The sequence below is a fragment of the Anolis carolinensis genome, chromosome 2, assembly GCF_035594765.1.
Source record: "Anolis carolinensis isolate JA03-04 chromosome 2, rAnoCar3.1.pri, whole genome shotgun sequence".
NCBI classification, from domain to species: Eukaryota; Metazoa; Chordata; class Lepidosauria; order Squamata; family Dactyloidae; genus Anolis; species Anolis carolinensis.
In genome coordinates this window covers 109,294,698-109,308,870 of record NC_085842.1, presented here as the reverse complement: position 1 = coordinate 109,308,870, position 14,173 = coordinate 109,294,698, and the positions used below count along the sequence as shown (strand labels likewise).

The following is a 14,173-nucleotide window of genomic DNA, read 5'->3' as shown; positions in this document are numbered from 1 at the left end:
CGAAGGCTTTCATGGATGGAATCACTAGGTTGTTGTGAGTTTCCCGGGCTGTATGGCCATATTCTAGAAGCATTCTCTCCTGACGTTTCACCCACATCTATGACAGGAATCCTCAGAGGTTGTGAGGTCTGTTGGAAACTAGGCAAGTAAGGTTTATATATCTTTGGAAGGTCCAGGGTGGGAGAAAGAACTCTTGTCTGAAAGTTTTTCACAATGTTCTTTCTCCCACCCTGGACCTTCCACAGATATATAAACATAACTTCCCTAGTTTCCAATATACCTCACAACCTCTGAAGATGCCTGCCATAGATGTGGGCAAAATGTCAGGAAACAATGCTTCTAGAACATGGCCATACAGCCCAGAAAACTCACAGCAACACAATCCTCATCTCTCTTCTAACTGATTTTCTGGTCTCTTTCTAAAAACCTGGGTAAGATCAGTGGCATCTGGGATATACAGTGCCAAAGGAAATAATGTTCTGGGTTTTAATTTGGAATTTAAAGAGCTCCAAAAGGTGCTAAAATCTAGGGCCAGAATAGGTTTCATAACCTTGGATAGATCACTCAAACCTTGGATAGACCAAACTCTAGAGTAGATCCACTACCCAATGGCACTGAAGCTACTCAACATTTATTTTTATTTAATTGTTAAAACATTTATACCATGCTCTGTATGCTTTTGTGCTTACAAATAGCATAAAAGCAGGTTTAAAACATGAAGATAATTTAAATAAGCTGAAATATAGTAAGTAATATATTGAGTCAAAACAGATGTTAAAACTACTAGTTTTTTAAAAAATTATATATAGTTGAATTCATGATGCCCAAGGTTTTAACCTGACACCTAAATGACATGAATGTGGGCTCTAGCCGGGCTTTTACAACCGGATTGCCACAGCTGAGAAGGTCCTTTCCCACATCCAAACCTTCTTGGCGGGGCACTAAGGAGGCTCCCCCTGATCATAGTCCTTAGACAGGCACCTATGGAAAGAGGCATTCCCTTGAGGTCCAAAGCTGTTCAGAGGTTTAACTATCATTACATGCACCTTGAATCCAGATCAGAAATGTTTTGGCAGCCAGTGTAATATCTTTAAGAGAGGCATTGCATGCTATCTATATGATATTCTGGTCAATGGTCAAGCTGTTTCATTTTGCAATTGCTACAGCTTCTGAGTCTTCTTCAAGTGTAGCCCCACATAGAGTGCATTGCAGTAATCAAACAAGTGGGTGGACTACTGTGGCTAGGCTCTCTTCTGCTCAGAAAGGCTGTAGCTGGTGTACCGGTACTATTTCATGAAAATATATGGATTGCATTGCTAACAACTCCACATTCATACCTAAGATCAAATCCTGTTCTAAAACACTGGTATTGTCTGGTACTAAGAGATTTTAATTTAAAAAAAAAAAAGAATTATAGCATGAATAAGGAATGCAATAAGACAGTTGATAATTTTTTAAAAGATGAAATGTCATTTGAAATCACCTCTAGTCCCCTGTTGAAGGAGACCTTGGATGTTGACCAACATGATATATTGGAGACTGCAAAGCAAGGAAGTCATGTTGCGGGAAGAAGAGGAAAGTCTATGGAAGAAACTGAAAGTCCCGAAAGGGTCAGACTTCCTCCATTGAGCCGAAGTACTGACCAACTTCAATGCCTGAAGGGCTGGCATGTTTCCTCTGGGATGGAGGCTCACCAGAGTAACCAGGGAGCCAACCGTCAAAATATTCTGCAGAATTGTGAGTCTGCACCAAGATGTCTGCCCAGACAATCGTCTACTGAAGATACTACGTCTCGGAAAGAAATAAAGGCAGATTTTTGTGCACTTGAAGCACCTCACAGCACAAATAATAGAATGTATATAAGTCTAGGGCATCTACCCATAGGCCACAAACCCCTGCTTTCTATGGGCAGCAGGTTCCCATTCTCAAGCATACCTGTGGAGCAAGTCTGTCCTTCACCCGTCTCTTCTCCAGGTGACACGGACAATGACGTTTTTAAGAATCCTTTTGCCAGTGGCTCAGAAACAGCCTCAGACATTCCCTCCTTCCATGGACAAAGCCAGCATTCCACAGGAAGTAGGAAGGAACCAGAACCCGTCTCTACAGATTTAGCTCTGCAAAGCTCCTCAGAAGGAAATCAAAGCAAGGAAGAACAAAATGTCAGGTAAATAATTTTTACTTATTTTTAGACAATGGGTTTTCCTGTACTCTGTGAACATTTTTTGGCATTTAAATTTAGATGTATCATGGATCTAAAATAGTAGTTTTCAAAGACGTAGCCATGTTATTCTTTTGCAACATAAAATGGAGGAAGGGAAAATAGGAATGAGAAAACATCTTTTAGGTCCAGGTATGACACCCCCCCACACACACCCCACCAAATATCTGGCAGGGTTCACAGCAATAAAAAAAAATTGCTGATAAAGCAAACCCAATTAAAATGAGAGACTTCTGACCCAAGAATACTATAGAGTTGAGTTGAGAAAATATCTAGAAAAGACATATTGCGGATAGATGAAATGTCAATCCTGATCTTGTGAATAATGAAGTCAAACGCAATGGGTTAAACCACTGAGCTGCTGAACTTGTTGACCGAAAGATCGACAGTTCGAATCTGGGGAGCAAGGTGAGCCTCCACTGTTAGCCCCAGCTTCTGCCAACCTAGCAGTTCGAAAACATGCAAATGTAAGTAGATCAATAGGTACAGTTCTGGCGGGAAGGTAACGGCGCTCCATGCAGTCATGGCAGCCACATGACCTTGGAGGTGTCTACAGACAATGCCGGCTCTTCGGCTTAGAAATGGAGATGAGCACCAACCCCCAGAGTCGGACATGACTAGACTTAATGTCAGAGGGAAACCTTTACCTACTGTAACTTTTATTTTAACGTGAGATTTCATGGTCATAATCCTACTTCTTCAGATGCAGAACAGAGTGGTATTCGGTATAAAATATATTTATACAGCTATGAGAGCAGAACCAAATGCAATACTATAAGATCCTGTTACAATTGTTGCCACAGTCCTTTTTTCCTCCTCCAGCTCCATTGTTCCTTTTTATGGATCTAAAATAAACATTGAGCAAAAGTGCCCTCTAAAGGATGGGCTTTGCCTGTCGGTTCGGATGGTGTAGCTGACTATTACTAGCACAGTGCTAACTCTTTCCAGTCCCATCTCTTTCCCTGATTTCAACCTGCAGCAGGAGGGAGGAGGTGGGAACCTGAGGTGTGAGAGCGCAACAAAAATAGGTTCATATCTTTAATTACTTTCGGAAGGAGGAGAGAGAAAAGCAAGCTGCTTCTGAGGTTTGCTTTCTTCGTGCCCACAGTTTAAAGGTTAAAGCGTAACACTGTGAGATTAAAGAGTAATCTCACAGTCTGAACATCTTTAATTAAGCCTCTCCTTCAACACATTTTTCTTGCAAATTCACATTTCGGTAGCTTAACTGTTCTTAGTGGCACACCCACAGTTTTGGAGGAGTGTTCACTTGCACACTTTCAGGTCCTTGCCACAGCCACCGAGTGTGTGCCACCCTCTTCCTCCTTCCATAGGGTTCACTGAAAATAAGTTGCAGTCATTTCATCTAGATATCATTCAGTAGGCACCTTAAATGCTCTAATGCTTGTAACCATGAGTGACTTAGACAATCTTGCAAATCATATCATCAGAAGAAGCAACCCTTGCCCCCATTATTTTACAATGCTCTGTTTTTTCAAGCAGGTCTCTTCTCTTGTCTGCCTGTGACCAGGCAGTATGCTTTCAGATCAGCTGTTGCTTTATGGTGGCCTTATGAATTGCATAGATTATTCTTTAAAAATGAATGAGATCATTTTGCCATGTTCTTCCTCTAAAATCTAGCATATGGCATCGGTTATTCATTGTCAGTCTCCTATCAAAGTACCAACTAGGGCCAACTCTGCTTGGCTTCCAAGATCAGATGGGATCTGGTACCTTTAGGATAATTAGGATCATTTTCCTGATGTGATAAATACTGTTGAATAGAGGAAAATAAATAATTTCATTGCACATAGTTCCAAATCAAGTGACTAGGCAGCCTCTTTCTGTTCAGGAGGACCAGGTTAGGAGACCCAGCACTTCAGGATGTTGCTTGAGATTGACCTTACGCTGCTTCTAATTGGCTCAAGCAAATCTCACAAAATCTGGGCAACAGACACATGGAAATAAGTTTCCATAAACATCCTCAGGCATGATCTACAGCAGAGGTGGGCAATTGCTTGGCAGACATTTCACAGCCCTGGGCTGTATCAGCAATTCATCTGAAATTATTTTCAAGCCACATATTGAAGATTTCAATGTGATTTTTTTCCTCTTAGACGATTTTAATTCCTGTCACCTTTTTGTGTGAGATTGAGAGAAAGGGAGGTAGCATGGGAAGGCTCTGTCAGTTGAGTTGGTGGTGTATTGTTTGTTTAGTGGACTAAAAAGCATTAAAAATCACACTGTATTTAAAAAATTAGGCATTGGGGGTTTTCGAGGATAGGCAAAGGGTCTTAGGGGCCACAATAGAGGGATTCAGGGAGCTTATTAAACCCATGGACTGCATTTTCTCTATCCCTGTCTCATACAGCCTTATTTCAGAGTAAGCTCTTTTGACATCTGTGGAAGTTATTCTGGAGTGGTGATGAATAGGATTGTGCTGTAATGTTTTGTAGTTAATTCAGTAATCCTAGGCAACTCAAAAATAAAAACTGCCAAGTTGTGTGGAAAAATCTTCATCATGAATTTGATCAGTGAATCATGATACTGTAATTGGGAACATTAGGGCTGAATGTATGATAGATACAGAAAACCTATAAAGCTGCTTCTTATTTTCTGTCACCTCTCCATGCCAGGAAGTTCCATTTGTAAGATTTTCATATGTCAAGGCAAAGGAGCAGAATCATTTTTTAAAGTGGGAGCTCTGTGTTACATAATTATCTATGTAATTATTTAATTCTTTCTTCTAGCTTCTCTCTCTCTGAAAAAGAAGAATCTAATTATGGAGAAAGTGGAGATGATGAGAATTCAGCAAGGAATTCACATTGTTCAGAAATGGCTCCTGAATCCTCGGCTTTCTTCCTTAAAGAAAAGAGCAACACAAATTCTCAGTTGGAGAAAGACACCAGTGAAAAATCCCATGTGACTGATGCACCTCAGTGGCAGAACTTAGAGGCCAATGACACAACAGATCCCTCAGAGAACAGGACATACTATTGTACAGCTCCGTTAGACAGCCAAGGACATGAAAATACTAGGAGTGCACTAACAAATTCAAAAGCCCTGCAAAATGTATGTGAAAGCAGCATTCCAGTACAAAAAACAGGTTCATTTATGGCCGAGACAAAAACTCCAGAGGACCAGAGGTGTGACGATCTTGCTATTGAGATTATTGCCAAAGACAAGACGCTGGTTGATATCCTCATGCCCTACCCCAATAGGAAAACTGTATTAGATCTCATGGAAGGCCTTTTCCCAGTGAACATTTCAGTGCCAGACAGATCCTGCAGATGGAAAGTGGGAATTCAGATTGTCCAAGAAAACATGTAAGTTTGAGAGATACAAACCTCAAGGAATCTCCTTGGGTGTGGGTGTGGAAGTTGATTGCCCAATTGATATTAACTATTGTATATTTATGAAGTTTTTGTCCATAAGAAATATTACAGTGGATAAATGGCAGTAATAACATTAAAAGAGACAGTCACAAAGGTCTCAATTAGATTCACACAGTATTATCCAAATTATGTGGGACAAATATTTCTGAGAAAAGAACTAAAGCTGACAGCAAAGAGATGTAACGGGAAATGCATGTTCACTGCTACTTCATTTTCCAGGGACAAAACAAACAATCACAAATACCATAACTAAGCAAAAGTATGTGCTAGGACAAACAGATATCTTTTGCCACTTGAGGGAGCTCTGCTTTCCAATATATCTATATATCTATCTATATTGGATCTCAGTGATAAAATATATGCTTAATGTGCGTAAGATCTAGCTTTAGTCCCTGGAATCTCCAGTTAAAGACATCAAATAGCACATGATACAGAAGCTCTTTTTGCGGACAGAGAGGGTGTGAATCTAGAGATCAACTGTTGGGCAGAATGGATAATATTTGGTTGGATAGATAAAGAGAATTATCTCCAAAAGCTGGCTTCCTTCCAAGTGGATTTTCCAGCACACACTCTACTGAAACAAAACAAAATTACCAGAGAATTGTGCTGTGACCTTCTTTGGAACATCTGGGGAACATTTGGCCTTTCAAATGTTTTGGATTTCAGTTGCCATATTCTCATACTGAGACCCAGTGTGGCTTAGAACACTTGGACTATACTCTGGAGGCCAAGTATTGCATCTCTGCCCAACCATGGAAACCTTCTGGATGACCACACTCTTTCAGCCTCAGAGGAAAGCCATAGCAGACCTTATCTGAAAAAACTTGCCATTCTTTTTATCGTGTCAGAAGCTAATTGAGAACATGCTGCAAGTCGCTTATGGTGTGAGAGAATCAGCTGTCTTCAAAGACATTGCCCAGGGGAAGCCCAGATGTGTTACCATCCTGTGGGTGGCTGCTCTCATGTCCCTGCATGGGAAGCTAGGGCTGACAGATGAAAGCTCACCCCATCTTGCAGATTCGAACCACCAACCTTTAGGCCAGCAGTTCAGCCAGCACAAGGGTTTAACCCATTATCAATAAAACCTCTTGATAAGGTCACATTAGAGTGAATAAAATGTTATATGTACCATACCAAAAGTTATTGCAATAGTATATAGAGAGCTTGGTAGAGTGGAAGAAAAGATAAAATTTCTTGGAAGAAAAGAAAAGATAAAATTTTGAAGAATCCAGAATATTTCTTTGAATGGTCAGCTTTCTTTAACTGAATTATGGTGTGGCCCCCTGATCATTCCCATACTTCATGTGGATACACAAAGCTATAATAGTGAACCCTAGTGCAGTGAATGATTTCCGGCCCAAGAATATCATAGAATCATACTGGAGAACCTAGAAAGGCCAAATTTTGTGAGAAGTGGATAAATGAAATCATGAATATGGTCCTGCAGATACATAGGTCAAACTGTACAGTATTTATCACATGATTAATGAGTACTAAACAATTGATTATTCTCTATTTAAACAGCCAAAGAAATTGTGATTGTGCAACAGATCCATTTCATGGAAGTGAAAACAGAAAGAGCCTTGATGACCCAGAGGACATCACACCCAAGAAAGTAGGTAAATGAGGTTCAAAACACTGAACTCACAATTTAAAGGAGTGCCCCCTTCAGTGGTAAAACAGAATCTATCATTAGCTGTGGTTAGGTAAAGGTAAAGGTAAAGGTTTCCCCTGACGTTACGTCCAGTCATGACCGACTCTGGAGGTTGGTGCTCATCTCCATTTCTAAGCCGAAGAGCCAGCGTTGTCCATAGACATTTCCAGGTCATGTGGCCAGCATGACTGCATGGAGCGCTGTTACCTTCCCGCTGGAGTGGTACCTATTGATCTACTCACATTTGCATGTTTTCGAACTGCTAGGTTGGCAGGAGCTGGGGCTAACAGCGGGTGCTCATTCTGCTCCCAAGATTTGAACCTGGGACCTTTCAGTCTGCAAGTTCAGCAGCTCAGCGCTTTATCATACTGTGTCACCAGCTGTGGTTACATGCCTTCAAGTTAGCTATGACTTATTGTTAGGTACATAATTTTAGAGTTTTCTTGGGAAGATCAATCCAGAAGGGATCTGCTGTTGCCTTTTTCTGAAGTTGAGAGAATATACCTTGCCTGGGGGTCTCCCAATGGTACAGCAGTCCAATCACTACAATTCTGTAGATCTGATTGTTAAAGCATATTATTTCCCTTAAAATACGCATTCTACTTTCTTGGGCTTTTTTCAGTTGCATTTCTATTTCACATTACAAAGTCAAACAACAAAATATTCAGCTTGCAAACTCCTACCTAATATGTACTGAAGTTTACTATTTGCCAAATACGAGTGAGAGGGAAGTCTTTTTTCAGTATTCCTGCAGAATGCCTCTTTTTCTCCTTTTGAAAACAAAACCTTTCTTACCAGAGTAGAGATGGGACAGTTTGATTTCCCCAGCAGAAATGTAATTATTTCTTGGAAAGTTCAATATGCAAGCATTGTTTCAATTCATGACATCTCTGCCAGATAGTATGGCACACATGAATATTGGGTTGAATAAATGTTTGGTAAAGGAAGGTTGTTTTGTTTGTATGTCAAAAAGCACAACATCAAACAATTGTTTGATGCGAAATAGTGGACAGCTGTGTTACTTTTGTTATTTTCAGAGCTTTTTTCATGGTGTTCACTCCTTTTCTCAAGTCTTCCTGAGAAAGTATGAATAATACTTGTTCAGCAGAGTTGACTTCCTTTTGTGATGTTTTCTCATCTTGCAGAGAGAACTTATTTCTAATATCCAGCTGAAACTGCAGGCTCTGTGTGATAAGAGAGAGCTCCTCCAAAATCAAGTTAAAGAGCATGCTGCATGTGGCAAAGAGCTGGAGGCGGTGGTCCGAGGCCTCTGTAAGCCCAATGAGTATGAGCGCTATCTGATGTTCATTGGTGACCTGGAGAAGGTGGTGAGCCTGCTGCTGTGTCTCTCCAGCCGCCTGGCTCGGGTCCAGAATGCTATGAGGAAAATGGATGAAAACACTGATGCTGAGGAGAAGGTGAGTCCCCAAAGAAGAGTGCAGGGAATACTCTTTAGTCTTGTTTCTTTGTAGATAAGTTTGCAGTCTAACTTTTCCATATCTTTGAAGATATGGAATCTTTAAATTGTAAGATTTAGTGTCTGTTGCTTCCTTTTGTGATGTCACTTTTATGTCCCAGGACATACTACATTTACTTCAGTGCTCTGTGTAGGTCATCCACCAAAGGTCCCATTACCAGACCTGAGACTAGACTGAAACTGAGGTAGAAAACCCATCTCATTTAGGAACCCCTCAAGCTGGGAAGCCACTACACACCACAAGAAAGGGAAGTTGAGGACTGGTCTATAACTATCCAGTGTCATTGTTAGTTTGTTTGCTTTTCTTCAAAAAGAGTTTAACAACAACTTTCTTCAGAAATACGTTATTTGAAAGTGGCCTTGATCGTTCCTCTTACTCACCAAGTCAGTCTCCGTCCGGCCTATTTAATAAACCAAGAAGGGCAAGAGTCTGGCAACTCTCACATCTTCAAGGATCCTGTCCATATCCTCAGTCTGCACAGAATGAAAAGTATCTAACAGATTTGTATCAATTCTGGCCTTCTATGTGCAATACTGTACTATCACAGGTAGAAGAATATACACTGACCTTTGTGTCTCAACCCTTGAAGCACTCCCTTGAGGAAAAGCAGACTAACTGTAACATTCTTCACAGTTCAAGACATTGTTGTGGAAAATTAATTCCCCTGTACTGAAAGTGTGTTTTGGAAGGAACCTGCGTATTTTGTTCAAAATTCAACAATTCTCACACAAATAACTAGTTTTTGTTCAGAAAACACATACAGGAAAACTAGAAAGAGGAAAACTGTTTGTGTAAAACACATTTCCTTTACAGAGAAACCATGAATATTTGGATGCAAATGTATTTTCTCCAACAAAGTGCTGAGAAAACAAAGTTCAAGGGCATGCTGTACACCGCCACTAGGTATTTGGGCTCCTTGGTCTCTTTTTTGACCTAGGGAAGAGTGCCCAACAAGGCTTCCTGGGTCTCCAGCCTACCAGTCCTCACTTAGTTTTACCTCGCTGCATGTCTGAGCCTGCCCTGCCCATCTCATTTTTCCTTATCTATATATGAAAAGATGAATGGAAAAGCAGCTGGAGAACATTTTCTGAACAGAAAAATAGCCGGAGGGTAACATTTAAGCAGCCCTGTTCCAGTCTTCACAATCAAGTTAGCAGATTCCCATGAATGCATGTCACTGTATGGAAAAACAAAACAAAAAACAAAATGAGAGGACTAATTCATACCTTTCCTGTTTTGGCCTTAGTTCCCCTCCAACACACACACACAAGCTGAAACCATTTCAATCTGCTTTCAGGCCTGACTGTGGAACAAGGACAGCTTTGGACGCTTTGGTAGATGACCTACGCAGAGAGCTAGGCACCCTGTTAGTTCTCCTGGATCTCTTAGCGGCTTTCGATACCATCGACCATGGTATCCTTCTGGGTCATGGGACTGGGAGGCACTATTTTACAGTGGCTCCGGTCCTTCCTGGAGGGCCGTACCCAGAAGGTGGTGCTGGGGGACTCCTGTTCGAACCACTGGTCTTTGTCCTGTGGAGTTCCTCAGGAGTGCATTCGGTCCCCATTCTGAAACTGCTGGAAGAGTCATCTGGAGTTTTGGAATTCAATGCCACCTGTATGCAGATAATGCCCAACTCTACTACTCCTTCTCACCTAAAGCCAAGGAAGCTGTCCTGACCCTAAACCGATGTCTGTCATCAATAATGGACTCAATGAGGGCAAACAAATTGAAACAATCCAGATAAGACAGAGGTGCTCCTGGTCGGCGGAAGGCAGACCAGGGGAATAGGGATCCAGCCTGTGCTGGATAGTCACTGTTGAATGTTTTTAGGTTGAATGTTTTTATGTTGAATGTTTTAATGTTGAATGTTTTTTATATTGTGGAATGATATTTTAAATTTAAGTCACTCGGAGCACTCTGGTGGAGAGCGACTAATTAAGAAATAAAGTGAAGTGAAGTGGATGGGGTCATACTGCCCTGAAGATGCAGGTCTGCAGTTTTGGGGTCTTCCTCGACTCGGCACTGAACCTGGAGGCCCAGGTATTAGAGGTGCCCAGGAAAGCCTTTGCACAATTAAAACATGTGTGCCAACTGCACCCATTCCTTGAGAAGCCAAATCTGGCCACGGTGGTCCATATCTTAGTTACAATCTGTCTGGATTACTGTAATGTACTCTACGTGGGGCTGCCTCTGAAGAGTGCTCAGAAAGTTTAGCTTGTTCAAAGAGCTGCAGCCAGGTTGTTCACTGGGGTTGGCTACAGGGAGCGGGCAACCCCCTTGTTGCAGCAGCTCCACTGGCTGCCAGTCTGTTTTCAGGCACAATTCAAAGTGCTGGTTATGACCTTTAAAGCCCTATGGTTCAGGTCCAGGATATTTGGCCCTTGAACGAACCTGCCCAGGCCCTGAGATCTTCAGGAGAGGTCCTTCTCTCAATCCCATTTCCATCTCAAGCTCGGTTGGTGGGAATGAGAGAGCGGGCCTTCCTTCTCAGTGGCTGCCCCTTGACTCTGGAACACCTTCTTCCCCATGAAGCTAGAATGGTCCCCTCCCTGCTGTCCTTCTGGCAGCAGGCCAAAACCATTTTATTCAGACAGGTTTTTAAGGAAAAGGGTGTTTAAGATCATGTCAGGGGGTGCTGTGGTTTTATTTAGTTTTAACCTGAATTGTTTTTAATATTAATGATATTTAATCCTGTTTTAATATTTGTATATTTGTATATTTTAAGTTGTGTTGTAATGTTTTTAATTGTGAGCCACTTTGTGTCTCTGTTTGGAGAGAAAGATATAAATAAACATGATAATAATAGCTGCTGCAAGAAGATCGCACAGACAGACTACAAGCAGAGGCATAACACCGTTGCTCAGATGATTCATTGGAACTTGTGCCACAAATACCATCTGCCTGCGACAAAGAACTGGTGGGATCACAAGCCAGAAAAAGTTATAGAGAATGAACATGTCAAGCTACTCTGGGACTTCAGAATTCAGACAGACAGTATTGAAGCACAATACTCTTGACCTCACGATCATGTTAAAAAACAAAGTATGGATTGTCGATGTTGCAATCCCAGGTGACAGCAGGATTGAAAAGAAACAACTGGAAAAGTTGACACGATATGAGGATTTAAAGATCAAATTGCAAAGACTCTGGCACAAGCCAGTCAAGGTGGTCCCAGTGGTGATCGGCACACTGGGTGCAGTGCCTAAAGACCTTGGCCTGCACTTAAACACAATTGGCGCTGACAAAATTACCACTTGCCAGCTGCAGAAGGCCACCTTACTGGGATCTGTCCGCATTATTCGCCAATACATCACACAGTCCTAGACACTTGGGAAGTGTCCAATGTGTGATCCAATGCAACAGCCAGCAGAGTGTCTGCTGTGGACTCATCTTGTTGTGTTTCTAATAATAATAATAATAATAATAATAATAATAATAATAATAATAATAATAATAGGTTTGGGAGCCAGAAACTGTTCAAGTTTGGCCCATTTGCTACATTTCAAACTTGTTACGGAACATTTTAAGCAAAATCTGACACAGTTCTCAATATTGGTTCCATAAAATATTCAGCCCTCAGTATCATGGATTCTATACCCACAGATTCAACCATTCATGGCTTGAAAATATTTTTTTAAATGCAAAAAGCAAACCCTGATTTTACCATTTTATATAAAGGAGGCCATTCTATATTGTATTGACTATAATGAAATTTGAGCATCCATGGATTTTGATATCCACGATAGGGTCTAGAACCAAACCTTAGTGGATACCAAGTGCCTACTGTACACCAGAATTAATCTCTGGCATATTATAACAACAAAAAATCTGTGGAAAAGCAAAGAAAGCTTTCCTTGGTTTGGACTTCTCTGATCTTTGACTTGATTTAGAGCTTGTTCCTTCAGAGATTCCTGGCAGAGCTTGGATGAGGACATTTTTAGATTACAAAGTAATTGGTGGTTATGTTGGATATACAAAAAGGTCTGAGTTGTTTTTCCTTTTCTCTTCAGCATTCCCTCAACGAGCGGCACAGACTCCTGTCGAGGCAGCGAGAGGATGCTAAGGACCTGAAGGAGAACTTGGATCGCCGAGAAAGGGTGGTGTCAGGTATCCTTTCCAAGTACATGCCAGAGGGCCAGATTCAAGACTATAGGCACTTTGTACAAGAAAAGACATCTTTGTTAATTGAACAAAAGGACCTTGAGGAGCAGATTACGTTTCTAGAAGAGCAGCTGGAGAGACTGGAGAAGAGCATCCTTCCGTAAACCTTCATTTGTAGGTTGCTTGCTTTCCTACCTGAAGCATCTCTGCTAGAAATCTGCCTTCACAGACTCGGAAATGAGCAAGGAAGCATATCATGACTTCCCAGGGGCAACACTTTTTCCACGGCTGACAGGGGCTTACTTGGCCTAGGCACACCACCTTAGGAGAAGAAAAATGACAAAACCTTCCCTGTAGGTAGCTAGTTTTATCTTGAGATGCCTGTGCAATGAGTGATGTCTTTTGATAATGAGTGGATGTTTTGTTTCTCTTCCCTGCTGACTGCCAGTCTGTTCAGTTTTCAATCCCAATAAAAATGACAGGAACAACAACATAAAATGTTTCCTCTTTATTGACAGAGGGGAGAGAAGATGGTATTTGAATGTAGATTAGATACAAGAACACTGGCTCTTTCCATACTATTGCAGGCCATTTAGTAAGCCCCCTTTCCAGATTCTTCTGTCTTGATAGAGGTGAATTATACATTTAGCATGATGTTTTCGAAGAGGCGCTGCTCCAAGTGGTGAAAAGAGTCCGTTTGTCACTGCATGTGACTTTCTTCAACTACATACATATCTAGCATTTAATATGCTTTCTTAACTGATTGGTTAGTGGACATTAAACATAGTCTTTGTTTGCAAGTCTGATTGCTGAGGCCTGTATGTCTGAGGAAATTCCATTATGAGATGGAAAACAGATGAATGCATTCTCTTTAATGTCTGGTTTGACCCAATAATAAAAAACAGCCTTCTTTGCTTTTGTGGAACAGCCATAAAACTCAGCACAAAAGTACCCACATGTCCAGGTGGTTAATTTTAGAGTGATGGTATGTATACTGTTCACTAGGTACCTCTGTGGGCTTAGAAGTTATTTGGATTGTCTCTTAAAAATATTGTCTTATATTGCTGTTTTAGGTTTTAAAATATGCATCTGACTCAGTTAAAAAAGTAAAGTACTCTGAGTACAAAGTGGAAGAATTTATGTTAAGCCACTTTGAGTCTCCTTTGGGAGAGATAAAGCAGGATATAAAAAAGTAAATTATTATTATTGTTATTGTTATTTTGTGAGAGATCCTTTGTGTATCTTTCTTGTATACTATGAAGAAAGGATTCGATATTCTTAAAGGACAGATCATTCGACAACATAATGTTTATTATTTTTCATTCAG

General features: G+C 41.0%; 1 protein-coding gene across 1 annotated transcript in view; it reads left to right on the top strand.

Annotated features, from left to right (window-relative positions):
- Positions 1-13,344, top strand: part of shroom1 (shroom family member 1) — a 67,829-nt gene extending 54,485 nt beyond the window's left edge. Inside the window, exons 4-8 of the mRNA XM_062970388.1 lie at positions 1,490-2,164; positions 4,966-5,541; positions 7,135-7,225; positions 8,410-8,682; positions 12,756-13,344. Coding sequence (XP_062826458.1) covers positions 1,490-2,164; positions 4,966-5,541; positions 7,135-7,225; positions 8,410-8,682; positions 12,756-13,010 — 1,870 coding nt within the window. The 3' untranslated portion in view covers positions 13,011-13,344. The remainder of the gene's footprint in view (positions 1-1,489; positions 2,165-4,965; positions 5,542-7,134; positions 7,226-8,409; positions 8,683-12,755) is intronic.
- The last annotated feature ends 829 nt before the right edge of the window (positions 13,345-14,173 follow it).